Raw genomic sequence first — 21,715 nt, 5'->3', positions numbered from 1 at the left:
TTTAAACGCCACCATATTGTTCCGCCAAATACGAGGGCAGCAATGATGGAGATGTTACCATGCATTTTTGCCACAGTGAACACAAGGAGAAGTGTCGATTTTAATAAGGCCTCTTTCCTTTAAAAAAGCTACGGTATTTTCTTCTGATTGAACAATTGCATAAAATTGTTTGGTTAACATAATGCTTAAACACAGATAATGCAGAATTTCAGAATAATGTATCACGTATAACTAAACAGTAACTGATTTTCTCGTACGTTTACAATTACAGACACGAATTCACGATTATTGCTGTATTAGATTAACCTTATATATTGCCAGGGGCGGAGTGGCCCACCGGGATACCGGGAAAAATCCCGGTGGCCTGGAAGCCAAATGGCCCGTTTACCTAAAGTATAGATAATAATAATGTAGAGTAATGAAAAAATTTATTTATCTATATATATACGAAGACGAAATCAAATTTAATTATAAGTATACCGTATCTAATATACGCACGTATATACCCACTTCAGTTCAGTTCACACTATCTATTTTTATAACTTTCGCTGTAGCCTTCTATGTCTTCGACACGGAGTATTATGTCTATATTATATTATATCTGTGGTCTACGACAATATCTTATCGGTTTATCGCCTCGCTATACTATCGAATCAAATGTACATTACTATATTTTTTCGTTATTTTGTCATTAGATAAAATACGTTGCGAGTGGTAACTACATTTATATTTCATACGTATTAAAAAGTTTTGTTTTTAAATATTATATTCATTTCAACCTAAAATATTTCTCATCAAAATGAGCGATAATAAGAAAAGAAAAGGTGGCGCTGAAAGAGAGAGGGAAAAAAGTAAAAAGTTATTGATGTTAAGTGGAAAACAATGTATGAGATTAGATTCATATTTTGGTAAAAGAAATCCAGTTACACTTTCAACGGATTCGGAAAATATCTCTGATCATAATGATTTATCATTTGAAACGGATCATACTTCCCAAGGTAAGCTTATCAAATAAAATTATTTTTTTATATAGGTACCATATAAGTTATAAATTATTTAATAAATTTTAAGTTATAACAAAAAAAGTAAAAAGTTTACCCCTTGACCACCCTTTTTTTTATTTAACAGATATTAACGAGTTTACTAACGATGAAAAAATATTAAATTCCGAAAATAGTAGTTCTGCTCTAATGCAACTTCAACATGACACTCCGGTTATCAATCCAGAAAAAAACGTAGAATTAAACAAATTTAAGAAACCAAATTCTCATAATTTAAAGTACTTTTTTCAAATTCATCCGGTACAACCGTCTGATGATTCAATTTTACCATTTTCGAGTAAAAAGGTATTTTTTCGTAACAACAAATTAAATAGGAATTGGTGTACATACAATGAGCATTCAAAACAAATATTTTGTTCCGTTTGTTTGGCTTTTTCGACTGACAGTAATGCATTTACTAATGGTATGAGTGACTGGAAACATGTTTACCAGCGTATTTCAGAACACGAGGCAAGTAAATGTCATATGCAATGCTCTGAAGCTTATTTTATGCATGTTCAACAAAAAAATATTGAAAATTTATTATTAGTTGACCAAAAAAGAATACAAAGAGAAGAAGTTAAGAAAAATAGGGCAGTACTTGAGAGAATTATTGAAGTTATCAAGGTTATTGGAAAACGTGGTTTAAGTATACGAGGTAAAAATAATGAAGCTGCTTATTTACTCAATGACCCTATCTTAGATCATGGCAATTTCCTTGAAATGATTATATTATTAAGTAAATATGACGCTGTTTTAAATGAACATTTGAATAAAATTATAAATACGAGCGAAAAAATGCATAAACATGGATCTCAAGGGCGTGGAAGTTTTGTTACTCTTTTAAGTCACTATTCAATAGATAATGTAGTTACATCAATCTCTTCATTAATAAAGTCTACTATTTCAAATCAAATAAAACAATCAGATATGTTTTCTGTTTTGATTGATACTACCCAGGATATCTCGGTGATAGACCAGTGTTCAATTGTACTAAGGTACGTAATAAATGGAGAAATAAATGAAAAATTAGTCGCTGTTAAGTGCTGTACTGATTCTACAGGGGAAGGTATGATGAAGTTATTACAATCTGCATTATTTTCATTAGACATAAACATTACTCGTTGTATTGGGAATGCTACAGATGGTGCAGCTAATATGCAAGGCATGTATAAAGGTTTTACGTCTTGGCTTAGCAAAACAGCGCCCGAACAAGTTCATGTTTGGTGCTATAGCCACGTTTTAAACCTGGTAATATGTGACGCTACAAAAAACCCAGTTAAAGTAGCAACGTTCTTTTCTATCATTAATTCATGTGCCGTATTTTTTAAAGAATCATACCAGCGTATGAATATTTGGAAGTCAATAAGTAATAATCATCACGATAATATTCGAAATAAACGTCTTCAAATCATCGGAGAAACGAGATGGACCGCAAAGCAAACAGCCCTTAACAGAATTTTTGGTACTTATGATAAATTTGACGATGCTTTGTATACAGAGTTGATTATTTGTCTATCTAAAATATCTAATAATGAAGGTTTTAAGCCCGATATTCGATCTAAAGCTAACTGTTTATTGTCATCATTATTGAAGTATGAAAATATCCTCATTGCACATATGTTTATGAAAATATTTTCTATAACAGGTCCCTTATCAAGATACTTGCAAACAAGTGGCTTAGATTTATTAAAATGTCAACAAATGGTCGAAGGCACTTTAAAACAAATAGAAAAACTCCAACGAGATATGGAAAATATAAAAATAACATGTGATAAGTTTATAGAAAAGGCTCAACGAATTATTGATTTAGAAATTGAAAATACTGAAGATGAAAAAAATAAGAAAGATTTAGAAATGTGTGATATTCAAGATCAGTTTGAAAATAAACGTATTCAAAGAAAGAAAAGGATGTCTACTTATGAAACGGAAGATGAACCAATAATTAATGCTGCAAAAAAATTTGAAGTTGAAGTTTATAATAAAGTATTTGATGCTATTATACGAAGTATGACTTCAAGGTTTATTAAAAATAATACATTATACTTTGATCTTTCTCTATTATCGCCAAACAATTTTGAATCATTCAAAAATGGAATGCCGAGTGGTGCATTATCTACATTATCTTTGAAACTTAAACCATTTATTGAATGTAACAATGATGTTGAACAAATTAAAAGCAGTTTATGTGAAGAATTATTACATTTTTCTAGCTCATGGGAATTTTTAAAAAAATCAGTAAATGACGAATATAATATGATATATTGTGAAGATAGTGAAAATTCTGATGACAAAGAAGATTCAAATTCATGTAAAATAAAGCCATGCAGAAGTTGTCAAAATTGTCCTCTTTGTTGTTACAAGGCCTTAATTAAATATAGTTTATTTTCTAACACATATCCAACTTTGATGTTGGCATATCAATTCTTACTGACATTACCCGTAACACAAGTTGCGTGTGAAAGATCATTTTCAACACTGAAGTATATAAAAAACCGATTAAGAAGTACGATGAGCAACGAACACTTAGAAAATTTCATGTTAATGGCAATCGAGAAAAAAACACTAGTCGAACTTAACAATGACGAAATAATAAACTCTGTTGGAGAAAAGAGTAAATTATTAAACAAATTATTATTGTAAGCATTGATTAAGTAGGTATGTTATGAGTAATGTTATAAGTTAATGTTAATGTTATAAGTAAAACAATTATTATAATTATATCTGAAGCTAAAGTAGTTTATTCTTTGTAAGTTAATATATTTATTTTAATTTTATTAGAACATATTATAGGTATAAAAACAATAATGATTTATTATTATTTTGGTTTGTGTATTTTTATTTCGGTTTTATAGTTTTGTTAATAGTTTTATCTGTAAAATACATGCACTGTTATATTGTATTTTAGTACCTACCTATTTGTTGTTTGTCTGCCTATATATATTTACATACAAAATTAGATAAAATACAATTTTTAATCAGGAATTGAAAATTTTGAGTGGCCTGGAGAAAATTAATTTTCCTGGCCTGAATTTTTTTCCCACTCCGCCCCTGTATATTGCTATATTAGATAAAGAAAGATTAAGTTAAGATACAGCTTAATAGCCGTCGAATGCCTAAAGTTTGCTCTATAGAGTTTGAAAAGTTTACTTATATATGATTGTATACGGTGACAACAAATTTCAGTGGTATAACGTCCTCTCGGCTCTCAATAAATGCGATTTCGATGTAATACCGATTGACCAATTATAGTTTGAGTCCAGAACGTATAATAGCTGTTAAACGCTTTATCGACAGATAAAGACGTTATACACGTATTGAAATCAATAAAATAGTACGATTGACAATTTCTTAATAAAATTATAAATGATCGGAATAAAATTTCTTATTATTTTTATTTTATGCACAATATGATGTTTTATATTTTTAATGTTGTTCATTATTATCATAGTAGGGAACACGGCAAAACGTAAGTATTTTTTTGGCAGAATTTTTTTTTAATATGCACCCGTAGGTTTCTGCCATGCCCGGGTGGGTCTGACTTTTATGAGTGATAATTTCAAAAAGTCACAAATTTACTGTGGGGTTGTGGATGGGATGTTGAATCCAGATTCACGATAGTACTATCCTGAACACTAATTTTAATAAATAATGAGTACCTATTATGACTAAATACATATTCCTAATTGTTTAAACGCTAGCGGCGGAAATACCACAATCGACATTAGTAGTTAGTACCTAACCTATGGTGTACCGTCAATTGCGCGTGATAATTTTAGCGCACGTTAATTGGGCGTGGAAATTATAGCGCATGACAATGAAGCGCATACGACATCTTGGCGCGCGTCAAATTAGCGAATACGACATTTTAGTGTGTGACATTTTAACTCAACAAAATAACTAAATAATACAATAAAGATACAGCAAAAAAAATATTACACATATGCGAAGATTTTGAAAATCGACCACTCAATGAGTACTTTCAAGGCATAGCCCACAACTTGAATTTAAATAAATGATTATAATATGATGTTTTTTTTATAAATGTTTGTATTTTTTTTTAAATTTTAAACATAATTTTAATTTAAATAAGTGATTTTTAAAATCATATAATATGTAGGTATTTATAGTTTAGCAATATTTAATGATATTTTTAATATGATTTTAATTTGGTATTTTATTATATGTTTAATTAATTTGGTATATTTTAATAAACATGATGCGCTGACTTGTCTTGCGCTGAAATGTCGTATACGTTGATTTGTCTTGCGTTGAAATATCACCGCTGAATTTTCGCGCGCTGAATTGTCATCGATCCCTAACCTATACACAATGTACAATTTGACAGTATTATATGAATAGCAAATGAAATAAATTCGTACAATATAATAATAAATCTCCAAGTATCAACTTTAATTAAATACTGGTATTAATATTATATTCAATGGAGAGAGGTATTTACAGCCCTAAGTAAATATTGCGGTATATAGAATATACCTACCGTCCGTATCACTCGTATCAGTGACTGATGTTATTATTATTCTTATATTTATTTGTTTTCACTGCGAGCACATCAACATTTGTGTCATTCGGCAGCTAAAAATAATTTTGTATTGTTATTTGTTACAAAACCATTTTATAGTCGAAGTATTCAATTATTTATTATTTTGTTTTCAAAAATTCAATAAGTCATTATTTTCTCAATTCCTGTAATGTGTTCTGCGTCATTGACGCCGTCAAATGCAATATGTAATGTAGTCTGCTCCGAGACCAAGACCAAGACAATTTTGTCCATCACTAGGTACTTTCCGTAATTAGGTATAAAAAATAAATATTTCAATATAAAACTTATTAAACTAAAAAAAGTATTTGTTGAAGTATTTCGAATACTTTTAAAAATTATTTGTATTTATATTCAAATACTTCCTTTATTACCTTTAACACTTCTAAAAAGAAGTATTTGAATATGTGTATTTATTTAAAATACCAAGTATTTAATTTCCAAGTACTCTGAATATATTTGAAACGTATTCTTAACAAGACTGTACATCAGTAGGTAACAGTTCGAGAGTAAATAACACTATTCAAGAGAGACTTAAAATAACATAATAATATTTAATATCATTCAACAACGAACACAAAAAACCTATAAACTGAAAAAATTAATTGTATTAATATACTTCATTTAATAATTAATTAGTATTTTTAACTTAATTTAATACTAAATTTATTTATTAACTAATTAAATTCAGCAATTTTTTTTTATCTGCTAATATCTTGTTAATAAGGAGTAGGACGTTTGAGTTTAATTTAATTTTTTTGTTCGTATATTAAAACCATTGATGGTAACCTGCAGTGATTGGTTATAGTAAAAATCCTATTATTTGGTCTTACTGCATTGTTAAAATAAAACAAATACCTACTCATAAGAATGTCAAAAAAAAAAAAAAATAAATAAATAAATATTAGATGATAAACGTATGTATAAATGAATAATAGTTATTAAATAATGAATTAACGGCGAGTAAAAAGTCTAAGACTAATTATTTGTTTTATGATAATAATTATTTTTATCAATAATAAATAATTATTATAAATAATTTTAATATTTTATTCTTTGTTATGACGATTTCAATCGTTATTTGTTATTTTAATATTATAAGCAAGATTTAAGTGTATTATTATATTTTATTACTCACATAACAATATTATGGAAGTAATCAGAACGAAGAGGGCCAGTCGAATGATAAAACTGGTTGAAAATAATATAGCAACAACAGATAGCATTGAAACAAATATTTAATCTGACTAAAACACCAACAAAGGCTTTATACTCCTCAAGACTATATTAATGTTATGAGAACATGTAAAAAAAAATCCATTAATAGTTACTCAAATGAATGATGAAGATTTTGTTAGCTCAGAAATGTTAGAGAAAAAAATTACTAATCGAAAGGTATCTGTCTCTGGTGACAAAATCAATTGGCTACAAATAAGACAAATTAAGTTATGCCGTAAATCGTAATCATCCATTTTCATTGTTTATAAGTCAAACCTTATCAGATGAAAACTTTTTGGAAATTAATATTGAAAAACGTGCTCGTGGTCGAGTATCAAACAACATGTTATTTCCATCTGAATCGCTACTTAGTACTTACTAAACTATGGCCTAATGGGAAAGAAATCAACCATGCAAAACTTGATGATATAAAATCTATAATGCATCTTATACCTGCTGATGCTCATGAGTTTTATACACATTTTACGGGAATTGCTATCATTGAAGAAGATATTAATGGTTTTAATGAGAATTTAGATTTTGACATAGAAACTAATAATACGGATTAATAATACATTTTTTTTTAATTTTTAATTACACTGTTAAACTATTTAATTACTATAACTTTACTCATAGACTGAGATATATATTAAATGCTGTTAAGTTTAAAATTCTTATTATGTTACTAAAAAAAAGGTTGTTGTATCGATTTTGTTTTAATAGACTTTTTTTTAATTTTTAACTACACTTTTTAACTATTTAATTACTATTACTCAAAAGACTGAGATATATTAAATGCTGTTAAATTTATAATAATAATTATTATGTTACTAAAAAAATGTTGTTGTATCGATTTGATTTTGTTTTAATATACTTTTTTTTAATTTTTAACTACACTGTTTAAGGTTTAACTATTTAATTACTATAACTCAAAAGACTGAGATATATTAAATGCTGTTAAGTTTATAATAATAATTATTATGTTACTAAAAAAATGTTGTTGTATCGATTTGATTTTGTTTTAATATACTTGTAGCGTCTCTAATTCTCTATGTATAATATTTAAAACTCCGCTGATTCAAAATAATGACCACTTGTCCATATCAGTGTGTTAAGATAAGATATCGTCGATCGTAGCGATTGTAATAATTTATATTTGTAAATTTTTAGTTTGTATTAACAGTTAGTCGTCGTCTGCGACGGTCGAAAGTTGTCGTTCACCGTCCGGGGATCGTAATGTCGCTACGAACCGATATTAATTAAGTGTTATTAATTATAAATAAAAAAGAATCAAATGTATTTAATAATAATAAATTATAATTGTTAAATTGAAATATACAGTCCACTATCCACGAATAAAATACGTATAGTCTTCATGGCTACATTTGGTCCATTCGTCCGGATTTACTAGTGAAATTGATCACGTGGTCGTTCGAGAAAGTGCGTTCTTAAATACCTATCGGTCGTATACTATATTTGCGTAAAGTTATAGTGTTGCATAAAATTTCAACGTAAATGCAAAGCGAAATAGTTATAAAACGTTATAGTGTTTTAAACAGTTTATGATCCGGGTAATTATAGTGTTAATTATTGTACATGTCCTTCGATTAAATTAATGATTGAATACCGAAGTATAGCGATATAATGTTCCCTGCTGCGAAAATCGTTATTCGTAAGAGTGTCGTTGCTGAACTCAAAGTCAAGCGTAAAGGTCAGCATACCAACTCACCATCGGAAAAGAAACAGTCAAGGTAAGAGAGTCACTTTTCTTTTTTTTCATATCTTCCTTTTACGTACTATTTTAAAAGTATTCCCGTCTCGTTACTAAAATAAGTATAGTAATTCCCAGTTCAGGCTAAAGAGTCGAGTACAGTCGTATATTTATTAAAAGTAATAAAGTCGTTCATAGTGAAAAGGCCATTATCGATAACAGCGTAGAGGTACAATAAACGTATCGTACTTATCTAGTAGGTATATAATTTTGAGCATTTTGTTAGCTAATAGCACAGCGCAAGTTGATCATCATAATATTGATTAAAATGGGCGATTCCAATATCAATACATTAATTGATCGACGCGGTCAAATTAAAGCGATAGTAACGCGATTTCAAAACTTCGTTAGATCATCCGAATGCGATTTAAAACAACTACCACCTCGCCAGCTCAAAGTTGAGGAAGCGTGGCAAAATTTTGAGTTAGTTCAAACTGCCATCGAAGAATTAGAGAGTACAATGGACCATTCGCAATATAGGATCGACTTTGAGAATTTATTTTTTGAGACAGTTGCGGAGGCTGAACAAAAATTAAGCTCCACTCGGGTGAATCAAAATTAAGCGTCTTTCCGAAATTCAGATCGCGGGGAGAGCGTTAATTCAACGTCATCAACTATAAAATTGGCTGCGTTAAACATACCCGTATTTAATGGTAATATTACGTCGATTGGGTATCATTTAAGGAAATTTTCACGGCATTCATACACACAAACAGTAATTTAACTCCGATTCAAAACACATTTTGATTGTTTTTCAAGAGATGTGAAATTATATTGCACCTAATTTAAATTGATTAATGCATATTTCTTTATGATTTTACATTTTTTGTCAGTTAGTTAAAAATACATATACTAATTAAATTCATCTACATATGTTAATGCATATTTTAGATTCTGAACGAAGTGATGAATGTATTGATTTTACAATGATGTGTTTTTTTTTTGTGTCTGTGTACAGCATAACTAGTCGAAATAATGCTTCGATTTCAAACTTTGGGGGTGATTTCCGATGTAAAAGTGAAGATCCTTGGTGAATTATAGAGGTCAAAAGTAAACATTTTCCAACATTTTTCAAAAAAATCGAGAAAAACAAAAAAAAAATGACAGAAAAACGGGAATTTTTACGCAAAATCAGTTTTCGACCAAATCGATTTTTTATATGGTTGTAATTCAAAAACTAATCACTGTAAATACTTGAAATTTTCACCAAATGTTTATGGTAGTGCTATATATATACAGTTTAATTTTCAAAAAATTTTGACTTATTTTGAGTTATTTATAGACCACTGAAATTTCGACTTTTTTGAGAATTTTTTTTTGAAGGGTCAGTAAAAAAATGTTGGACGACCAAAAAAACTTGAAAATTTAATACAAGGTTCCTTATGAGTTGTTCTTATTGTAGCTAAAAAAAATTAAAAATCGTAAGTCACGATTTTTTTTAATAAGCGTTTATAGTTCAAAATTTTACGAAATCTGTCGAAAAGCGAAAATTTGCAAGTAATTTTGAAGTTGAAAAATCATAAAATTTTTTGCGTTTATAACTAAGGATTAAAAATACATCACTAAGTTTTCCATAAGTTTTCCTTCAAGTAGCTATAGAGAAAACTCGAAGCATCATTATAGGAAAAGTTTTAAGTGCGTTTGAATTTTAAATTTTTACGAAATAGCGTACCGATAACGATTTATCCTGAAACGATTTTAAATATTTGTTATTATTCAAAAAGTACTAGTCCTAGATACTTTAAAATTTTACCAGTTATTATGATTGGCATTTTCTTTACATGATTTAATTTTCAAAATATTTTGACTTTTTTTGAGATATTTATAGACGACCGAAATTTTCAATTTGTCTGAAAATTTTTTTTTTGAAGTGTTGATAAAATTTTTTTGGCCCTATCAAAATACTTGAAAATTTAATACAAAGTTCCTCATAAGTTATTATTATAGTGATTAAAAAATTATAAGAATCATAGGCACAATTTTTTTTAATTAGCATTTGAAGTTCAAATATTGACTTAATACGTAAAAATTACGGCTATTCTCAAATTATCTTAGATCGAAATTCATAAAAGTTTTTCTTTTTAATTCTAAGATTTGAGAATTTAATACAAGGATCATAATATAGTTTTGCAATAGCAGTTGAAAAATAAAAGAAATATATAGCCACATTTTTTTTTTATAAGCATTTAAAGTTCAAATTTTGTCTAAATACGTAAAAATTACGAAGATTCGCAAATTATTATAAGCTAGAAATTCATAAAAAATTTTCTTTTTAAATTTAAGCTTTGAAAATTTAATACAAGATTCCTTCAAATTTGTCAATCTTTATCACAAAAAAAATGTCCACCGGAAATTCAAATTAAATTTTTATTAGCATTTGAATTTCAAATATTGACAAAAATTCGTCAAAACCATGAATATTTGCAAATTATTTTGTAGTTCAAAATTCATAATATTTTTTGTATTTTTTATATCTAAGGTTATACAATTTAACACCAAGTTTTCCATAAATTTTGCTTCAAATAGCTATAGAGAAAATTTGAAGCGTCATTATAGGAAAAATGTTTTGAGCGTTTGAGTTTTAAATTTTTATGAAATCGCGTAATGATAACGATTTATCCTTTTTATTTAATTATGATAACTATATGATAACTACACTATGTCATTGATTAACTGTGCCTTATGCAAAATGCGACTTAATTGAAAAATAAAATATTTGTTTCAAAATAAAATATATGACAATATTTAAATATAATATATCCTAGACTGACAAATCATCTCCGTTCAGAATCGTTTTTCGTATACAATGATACCTATCATTGCATTCAAATTTAATCCCATCCATTATAGTAACCTACAGTACAGCAGAGCGACATCCAGGACATAGCCGCTTTTTTATATATATTTTTTGTATTATTAAATATTATATTGAAATTCTACATTAATAAATATATGGTAATTCTACATTATTATGTATTCATATTTTTAACAATGTGGTAGACCGCATCTGTGGTAGGCGGCAAATGTGCGGTAGACGGTAGACCGTATATGACGTGTAGAAACGGGCGGTAGACAGCATACGACTAAATATTATATAACGGTTGCCCGGCGGAATTTGTCATCACATTTAACCTATTTGAACCTAGTTCATTGATATTTTACGATTTGGTAAACATTTTCTTATTTTCTATTAATTTTTTAAAGACACTATTAAGAGGGTGTCAGCGCACTATTTGTTTTCTCTCTCTGGCCCACGCTCAACATAGACAAAACGCATTTACGTAGAATCAATTTTGTTTTGTTTTTAATTAATCTTAGAATAAAATCACTCATTACAAAAAAGATATAGAAAAACATATGTGATATATAATATAACTTTATTTTGATTCGATTTTGTATTCGATTTTCAAAATAAACAAAAAAATGTTGTACATTTAAATGATGTTTAAATTGTTTTGAGAGAATATTTAATATTTGGACTAATCGATATATTATTATCGTTCCCACAAAAATTTTATTCTCAATCTTTTTTTGTAATGGATGATTTTATTCTAAGATTAATTAAAAACATAGAAAAAATGATTCTGCGCAAGTACGCTTTGTCTATGATGTTGAGTGTAGGTAGTCTAGAGAGAAAACAAATAGTGTGCTGACATCCTGACATCCTCTCGAGGAAGCGTTTCTCAAACTTTTTCTCTGCGGAGAAAATAAAAATGATCGCGGACTAATCTTAAAAAAAAGGATCAATCTTAATTGCTTTTCAACGATAACTATTTCGACAATGTATTTATTACCCAGTATTTTCTATTTAATACGAATATGACATCAGTATTTTCGTTTTATAGATAGGTACTTTGTGTATTTTTAATTAAGGTTCGCGGACCCCTTCCGGTGTATACGTGCGGACTTCCGGGGGTCCGCGGGCACCACAGTTTGGGAAACAATGTCTTAGGGAATCATCATTTAATATTGTTACAATTATTATTATTTATTTTAATAACAATAAATTATTAAAACAACAAATGTAATATAACTGTAATATACATACTACAACGCTTATTACAGTTAAGCAGAAACAATACATAAGTAATAAAAATAACTTGCAACAAAAATAAGTCGACCTTTGTGGACTATAATTAAATCTATAATACATTTTTTGTTACCTAAAGCCGTTAAAAGTTAATTTTATGATTTGAGATATTAAGCAATTGCTTCAATACTAATACGTTATTGTATTATCGATACCTGTAGTAATAATGTTTACTGGTCAGATATATTATGTTTTAGATTCTGAATGGAGTGATGAATGTAGCTAATGATTTGACAATGATGTGTGTCTGTGTACCTATAGGACAAGTGGTCTAAAGATAATGCTTTGATTTTTAATATTAAAGTATAATAATTTCCGGCGGGAATGATGATATATTTGTTGTATTCGGGAGATTATTAATTCGAAATTTAAAATAACCAGTATTTTCCAAAACCACAGGGGACAACAAGAAAAATTAAGGAAAAATGGCAATTTTTCCACAAAATTGGTTTTCGAAATAATCTATTTTGGTTTTTAGTAAAACTCAATACACATGACATTCTTACCGAATGTTTACTTTAGCTTTTTCTATATTCCATAAAATATAGCATGGCCCCTTGCCCCCCCCCCCCTTGGATCCGTGTCTAGTTTGTTTGATCTTAGACAATGCTTTCCAAGGTACATAATTTGTTTCGTGTAACGAGTGTTTCAAAGCTAAATATTTTATTTTGTATTTTTTTCGCATATTTCGACGTTTTTTTTATTTTTAGAGCATTTTTAGCATTATTGGGTAATTTTGTTGATTTTTAATGCATATTTGGTCAATACTCAATATAGGTATTATACAAATTTGGCTTATTTTAATTTGACATAAATTTCAAGTCAAGTCAATTCTTAAAATTTTCAATTTTTTTTTAAAGTAAAATAAACAATAATTATATCTTATTTATAAATCTTAAAATCCCAAATTGTATAATATATATATTTAAGGTCATTTTTATGGTAAAATGTGTTTTTTTAAGGGCATTTTTGGCTATTTTTAGAGCATATTTGTTAAGTTGTAAGTGCATTTAAATCCATGCCCTAATTATCATATATTATTATATTTTTTTATTTTGTATAATATATTTATTTATTCATTGTATATCTGAACTCGTGCTACATACCTACACTTCAACTTTGGAAGCTATAGACCCCATAGAGCAATACTACCAGTTACCAGTTTACCACAGATTATTATTTAATTTAATCTGTTGTAACATTTCCGTGTCCTTTTATATGCTATAGCTGTGCGCGTCGATCTCGAAGAACACAAACACATTGATATTAAGTGTACGTAACAGTGGTATTTGTTGTCTCCAGTGCGTAATATAGCAAATTTACGCTCAGTAGAACACTTGTAGCTCCTTTAGTTTAAAAATTACAGTGAATCGACCTATTATGAAACTTGATGGTAAGAACATTATCTGTGTTTGTACGTTGGTTTTTTACGATAATTCAAATTTTAAACTAAAGGAGCTACAAGTGTTCTGCTGAGCGTAAATTTGTTATATTACGCACTGGTAAGACGGAGACAACAAATACCACTGTTACGTACTCTTAATGTCAATGTGGTGGTAAATTACACATACTCCCGAATGTCCGATTTTGATTTTTAATATATGTATGAATTCTTTGACAAAACAACTAGGCTTTCTAGGAAGTCGATTTTAAATTTTAAAGGACCATAAAATTTAGGCTTTAAAAAAAAAGTTCATGAAATAGTCGCATTACATTCGTATTAATTTATTGGGCTTTTTGGGTTTTATATCAACATAGTGGTTCCTACTAAGCATAGTCGTGGAGCTTACGAATTCAACTATTTTTTTCGAAATTACAATCGAACTTCAGGAAGTATGTTTAACTTACTACAGCTTTTTGGTAGTTTTTATAGGTGATGCATTATGCATAGAAGAATTATAATATTATTTAGTTCTTCTCGATTTATTGACATGAGTGTGCGCGTGCCTACGAGAGTGACATTCACTGACGACTCGCGTCTGCCGAACGTATCTACGCACACTAATGAATAATGATAATTTACTTCGTACACAACCACACACTCCATAACGAGTATAAGACATCAAATTGCCTATACACGACCCCTATTAAATCACCGCCACCAAGCCCCTTAAAATTATTAAACGGGTCTGTGTATTTTAGACGTGCGCATGGAGTGGGCCAGGTGGGCCACGGTCCACGCTGCGAGTCGTACTGTACTTGTTATACTTATTTTGACCTGACACATTTTTACCATGAAACTTTAATAACAAAATTACAAACCAAAATATTCAGTGATAATAATTAATTATAAACGTTGTAAAATTTAAAAAACAATAATTGATAAAATATCTTAAAGTATCTCTTTAAGGTATCTTAAACATAAATGGTCTGGCCCACCCTGCTAAAAAGGTCTGCGCACGCCTATATGGTATGAATATTATCTGTGTTTGTTTATTATTGGCGTTAATTATTTTTTATGATAGTTCAGTTTTTAAATGAGTTATATGAACATTTTTAATTTGCGCTATAATATAATATACGCAAAACTTGTTAAAAAATTTAGCTGTCGAAAAAAAACGTAGGTATAAACAAAGACAAACACGGATAATGTTGTCGCAGTCAAGTTTTATCATATGCGCTCTTATATAAGACGGAGACAACAAATGGCCGTGTAACGTCCTCTTTTGACGAATTGTTTTTCTTTTTCTCACGCACTATACCACTGATACGAGCCATTACTCGTTTTATTTTATAAATTAATCTGAAAAAAAAAAAACTATTGAGCTGTTTTGGTTCGATAACAGAAACCCCATAGATCGTAATGTCATGAAAACCGTACCATAACCGTAAAATAACCATAGAAATCATTTAATTTATTAAACATAGTTTATCTATGGTTCGGGCAGAAGGTACTTCAAATTATACTTCATATTTATACTTCAAATTTTTATCAAAGATAACATAAAACATAATTATATGTATTGGTTGTATCTTAAATTATTAATTTTTGTAACCTATCCTCAAAAAAGGCCTCTTATAGTACCTACGTCTCTCTCGTAGTTGTTAAAATTTCTCTTTTACCCAAAAAATACCGCAACCTTCTACGAAGTCAGGCGCGTTCTATCCGGTTTTATAATAGTTATGATTTTTTTGTGGTCATAAATTAATCAAAGTTTGGCTTGTGCGAGCCGTATAGTGTATACTCACGATAATATTATTTACGGCTAACATCATTAACGACATGTTCTACAGCTGAATGCACTTGAAGTTGCCTATAAAATGCCCCTTATAATTTGGTACACACAAGCCACCCGTATCGTAACGGGTATAATAATATATCAATTGCACCCGAAAGTGACAGGTATAAGAGAAAATAATTTTGGGTTTCAAAAAGGTAATGCATTGACTGCGCCTGACGATATTGAGATCCAAAAAAGGTTTTATATTAATTGCGTTGGAGTACGAATAATCGTTAGGTATATCGATATTTTATAATATTTAACAAATTATTGTATAATAATATGTTTTTTAATATTTTAAAATTTTTTTATTCTATATGTTTGATTAGTATTTTTAGGGTTTTTGATATTGACTTATAATGTTAACGTATATATGTCTGATTAAAATTTATTAAAATAACATAATATCTAAAAATATTAATATTTTTCAGATGCAATCGATACATACCTAATTATTTGTGATAAATGTATACTGGTGCAAAATGTGTACATCTTTTTAGTTAGTGATAAATCCGCAGGCACAATAGAAGTGTAGATTTCAGGTAGTCTATAAAAGTCAGCGCAATTGACGAACACCGGTTCTATGTCACTTTGTGCGGTCAAGCATTAAAAGTTGGAAACGCGTACACTTTTGTACTATTATATTATAAATACAAGTGAAATAAAAAATAAAAAGGAAATTGTTATAAAATAATATTGTATTATATTATCAAAAGCTACCTATGTTTTAAAATAAAATATAATATATAATATAATAATTACTATTTATATTTACGATATAATACATATCTTATGTATATAATAGTACAAAGTGTCCGCGTTATGCATTTTAAACAATGGACCGTACAAACTACAAAGTGACCTTTACCGAAAGGGTATTTGTTCCCGGGCCCAATGTGCAGGTAATAAATGCAGAAATATTTCCTAACTTCCAAACATTGTCAAAAGCGTATCAAAATAAGTTTGTGATTTCGAAGTATGTACATGTCATATATGTATATGATTTTTGTGCATTGATCTTTGATAAGATTATACGTAGACGACTAGAGGCACTAAACATCAAAGATAATATTATGCATTCGAATCTTTTCCAAAGCTGTATTAAAGGGTTGGGCAGGGCAGAGAGGGCGGTCCTAGGGGTATATGTTAGTTGCGGCCATAAATCACAGATAAGAAAAAAAATGTTGGGATTCAAAAAGGTAATGTATTAATTGCGTTGGCGATATTGCACTGAAGTACGAATAAGAATCGTTATGATATCGATATCGATTATTTATAATTTTTAACAAATTATTGCAAATAATATGTATCTTAATATATTCCAATTTTTGAAATTACAATTAATTTTTCCAATAAAATAATCTTTATAATAATTATGTATTTTAATATTTTTACTATTTTACGATTTTTTATTCTATATGTTTGATTAGGTAGTATTTTCACGGTTTTTGATAGTGACTTGTATAATTAATATAATATAAATGTATTAAAATAACACAGCAACAATTAGGATAAATAATTTTTACTGCCAGGTAGATAATAAAATATAAGTAATACAACTTTTAAATTCCAAAATGCTACTGTTTTCATTGAAGTTAAAAAACAAACATGCACCATATAACATAGTTTTTATATTATAATAAATAAAGGAAGGACATTAAAGCTTTAATACAAGTTATATTATGTCATATTAATAAAATCTATTAACTGTTAAAAATCAATCGTGCTAAAACAAAAAAGTATTCATTAAAATATCAAATAAGATGAACTTAATAAAACAGTTAAAAATATAAAATGAATATTAAACATTTCTGTACTAAAATGAGAATACGCCCAAACAACAATACGTATAATATTTAAGTATAAATGATTTTAGATAATAATATTGGAACTTAATATTGGAATTTATATACAGTTTTAATTTTTACACACAAAAACATAAACTATTATTAAGTAAAGTTTATGAAAAAATATTACACATCTACTCGATTTAAATTTTAATTACTGTATTACAATTTAAATAATCAAAAATTACACAAAATAAATATTGTGCCTTTTTTTTATTGTTATTTTAAAACTTATCAATTATATGCCCATAATATATGACTATATTTATCATTGCCTGAGACTTTGTACATTATTTAAAATGGATATGGAAAAATAATCGTTGCCTTTTAATATCAATATCGGTTTAAAACCGTTTATTGCTTTTCCTGTAAAATTTGATAAAATTGACTTGCGAGGTTTTGCCATACAGCCACTGTGCATACATATATCATTCTGCTCACATACAAATTGCACATTTAATTGCTTTACACATTCTAACGGTGCCTAGCCGGTAGGTATATATTTGCGGTGAAATAATATTATTAAAAGTGGAGTCACAACACATGTAGCCATGTAGGTATAATTATTATTATTGCACGTAATTCTGTTATACATTTATAATGATAAAGGCTGTTAGGTTTTTAAGTTTATTATAGGCGGCCAGACGGGTATGACACCTATTATTTGGGTTTTCAAAAGCCAAGTATATACAGCGCTAAGTTTCTATCTTTATTGCACCAGAGGAAATGACCGTAATAAATCTATCAATGGCCGCAGTAGAAGACCACCATGGACGATCAAAAAAAGACCACAATATTCAAGTGGTGTTATACATTTCAAAATTTACAATACGGTGGAAGATATCATTGTTATGCCTTCCTTGCTTTTCGGTACGTCCCGTGAACAATTGACATACGCACTCGTAATAAACTGCTTGTAGGTAGGTACGTTGGAACGTAATACGTACTATATAGAGACGAGAATATTATTCGTTTTCGACCGATTACCAACAACAAATAATAAAACGTTTCACTATTGTAACTGCGCATTTATATAATTCGTGTTTTACCCAGCCGCCGTGGCATATGCAATGTCTTTGTATCAGTGGAAATGACCCTAATAAATATATCAACGTTGGCTGTGTGAACGGAGACGACCACAGAAGGTCAAAAAATAAAAGCGACAAAATTCGAGCTGTAAGTTCCAACATTTACAATACGGCGCCAAATGTCATCGTTTTTGTCTTTTCCTATTGCTTATCGCAACGTGCCGCGAACAATTGACGTATGTGCTCGTATATAATATATATATATATAAAGTGCTTGTAGGGACGAGAATATTCTTATTCGTCTAAACCCAATAAAAAATCATAAAACGTTATATTATTGTACCTAACTGTAACTGGGCCAGTTGTATGATTCGTGTTTTTACCATTTTACACAGCCGCCGTTTACCCACAGTGGTGACATAGCAAATGGGCTATAATACCAGGGGTCTCAAACATTTTTTTAGGGCCACATTAAATAAAAAATAACTCTTAGCTGGCCAACAGTTATGAACAAATATAAATTATAATTTTATAGAAATACATATTACAATATACTTTTAATTATTTAAAAAATAATTCTTATGCCGGTACAGCCGATACAGCTGATAATGTTATTGCTCGTTCGCGCGATAGCGGCATTGGAAACTATACATATTTTTATATTATTTATAGTCATTTGGCGGGCCAGTGAAAATTTTTTCACGGTCGTAGTTAGAAGACCCCTTTACAATACTATAACATGTAGTGACAGGTCTGGAAGACCGTAGACAAACATTGGAGATAAACCATTATAATAAAATATAAATGTTTTTGTTTATTTTTTTATTTATAAACCATCTATGCCTACGTACAACACGATACATTTTAAAGTGAAGACTGATAGAATTAATGTATTATTTAGATTTCCGAATTTTTAATTGTATCTTCATTAATCGTATGTTCTTTAAAATCGTGAAATTTAGAAAAAATAATATGCTTTTAAAACTGCAAAAAAAAGCAAAATATTAAACAATATATGCACTACTTACATATATTTTATTAAAAAAATGTCTAGCTAATTACTAATCAATGAATTATTATTAACTTTATTAACTCAGTAACTCACAAAAACAATGCGAGTAATATAACATAATATTATATTACATATTATATATAATATATATAATATAATATATTATATTATATATTATATAACACTGGTTTGGTATCGTGATAGAGAGCAGATAGGTTGCAGTCATAATTAAAATTTAAAAGGATTATGTAGCAATATTATATAATAACAACTATTATTGTAAAATAATAATGTCATTTTATATTTTATCGAGTTCCGTTCCGTTCCGTTTGCTGAGCCACGGTTTTTGACAATGTAGAATAGTGTTTACGAATACCAGGGACTCATGATAAGGATGCGCGTTTCATCGTCATCGCTGCTCCGGCCGTGGTCTTTATGTTTTAATAGTAAACGATTATTATAGTGTGAGTGCATTATGTGGACACATTTGAAAATATGTTTGTACTCACACGAGTACGCGACAGTGAATAACGCCAATAAGCTGACAAAAATGTACACACTTGAATACTTATAATAGTCAAATTTTAATTTTGAAAAAAAATTTTAATATGTTGATTTCTATTGTACGTTTATTAGGATCATGTATTGTCGATATTTTGAAAAATGTATGTACCTACTTCCATTGGCGCCCAATGTGTGTGTGGAGGAAAGTACCGATACATTTTAATACCAATATTTTTATTTCACATTAAATAAAAATATTGGTATTAAAATGTATCGGTAGCCACCGACGCAGCGAACGATCTGTGACGTCACGCGTAATGCACACGTAATCGCGTAACTAGCAAACGATTAGTCAAAGCAAATTTAATTAGTATTATTATTTTTTTTTCATGGTGTGTACTATAAATTATGCCTTAGAAAATTGTATGAATTGGTTGATTCTTTTTAGTCTGTTAAATAGCTTATATTTAATTATTAACGTGCTATAGAGTGCTATATAAGGGTTATACGAATTAGCTTGACTGGGAAAGAGACAGAAAAATGATTTAGAATAGAAAACATGCTAACTGGTTCAAATTGGTATACTAAATTAAAATTGAACTACAAGAAGTACGTTTACTTTTCGTCAGGTTACTATATAGGTCTTAATTCATAAAAAATAAACCTCACCGCTTATAGTCATCTTAATTAATTCAACTAATTTCTAATTGAATGTCATAATAAATAAACAATTTCGATGTTCTGGAAATCTGCTGTATAAAAATCTATTAATATAATCTAATAATATTCCCGTTTTTCATGATTTTAAAAAAACTGGGAATTTCTATCGATTTAATGTAAGTACTTACCAACTATTTATTGATCGAAATAAATATATAACATAAAACGATATTATTATCGAGGTTAAAGGTGTATATATATTTATGTTTGTTAAAAAGTGTACACATCAGAAAAACCAGTGATATATCTACGTGATTAAATCTCATTTAAATTTTCAAAAAACTTTTTTCTCAGATGTATTGTGCATTTTAATATTATAATAGCATACCTATAGGGTCGCTGAATTTAATAAAATGTTCATATTAAATATTGTTGTTTAACATTTCGTTTGATAGTTTGAATTTTTTAGTAAAAATAAATTCATCAATACAAATAACTATTATTTACAACATAATTGATATAGTAGTCAACTAATATAATTAGTAACTATACACATATTATAAATATAACATTTTTATTACAGTTGTGTTTTATTTGGCCTTTTTTTTACACAATGATATATGTTATTATGTTAAGTAATTCGGTGGTAGACGAAGGGGGAAAATATTAATAACCGGACCAGCTCAAACAAGAGTTTGATGACCCCTGTACAATACTATAACATGTAGTTGCTGGCTCTGAAGTCAGGAGACAAACATTGGGG

At 28.7% G+C, this 21,715-nt stretch overlaps 1 protein-coding gene across 1 annotated transcript; it reads left to right on the top strand.

The window, feature by feature from the left end:
* Window positions 1–325: 325 nt before the first annotated feature.
* Window positions 326–4,088, top strand: LOC149060109 (zinc finger MYM-type protein 1-like). The gene is made up of 2 exons (XM_089228529.1): window positions 326–998; window positions 1,129–4,088. Exons 1-2 carry the CDS (start codon window positions 800–802, stop codon window positions 3,681–3,683), a joined length of 2,754 nt encoding a protein of 917 aa, XP_089084655.1. The 5' UTR covers window positions 326–799; the 3' UTR covers window positions 3,684–4,088.
* Window positions 4,089–21,715: the final 17,627 nt, after the last annotated feature.

The sequence above is a fragment of the Diuraphis noxia genome, unplaced genomic scaffold (genome assembly GCF_037042655.1).
Source record: "Diuraphis noxia isolate RWA-SAM2 unplaced genomic scaffold, SU_Dnox_SAM2 contig0001, whole genome shotgun sequence".
Lineage (NCBI taxonomy): Eukaryota > Metazoa > Arthropoda > Insecta > Hemiptera > Aphididae > Diuraphis > Diuraphis noxia.
The sequence above is the reverse complement of the archived record's forward strand: the minus strand, read 5'-3'. Positions and strand labels throughout refer to the sequence as shown.

Bases quoted from the DNA above. Each gene is read 5' to 3' on its own strand.
- LOC149060109 (XM_089228529.1), top strand. From the start codon at position 800: ATGAGCGATAATAAGAAAAGAAAAGGTGGCGCTGAAAGAGAGAGGGAA. The intron at 999-1,128 runs GTAAGCTTATCA...TTTATTTAACAG, and splicing joins AACGGATCATACTTCCCAAG to ATATTAACGAGTTTACTAAC.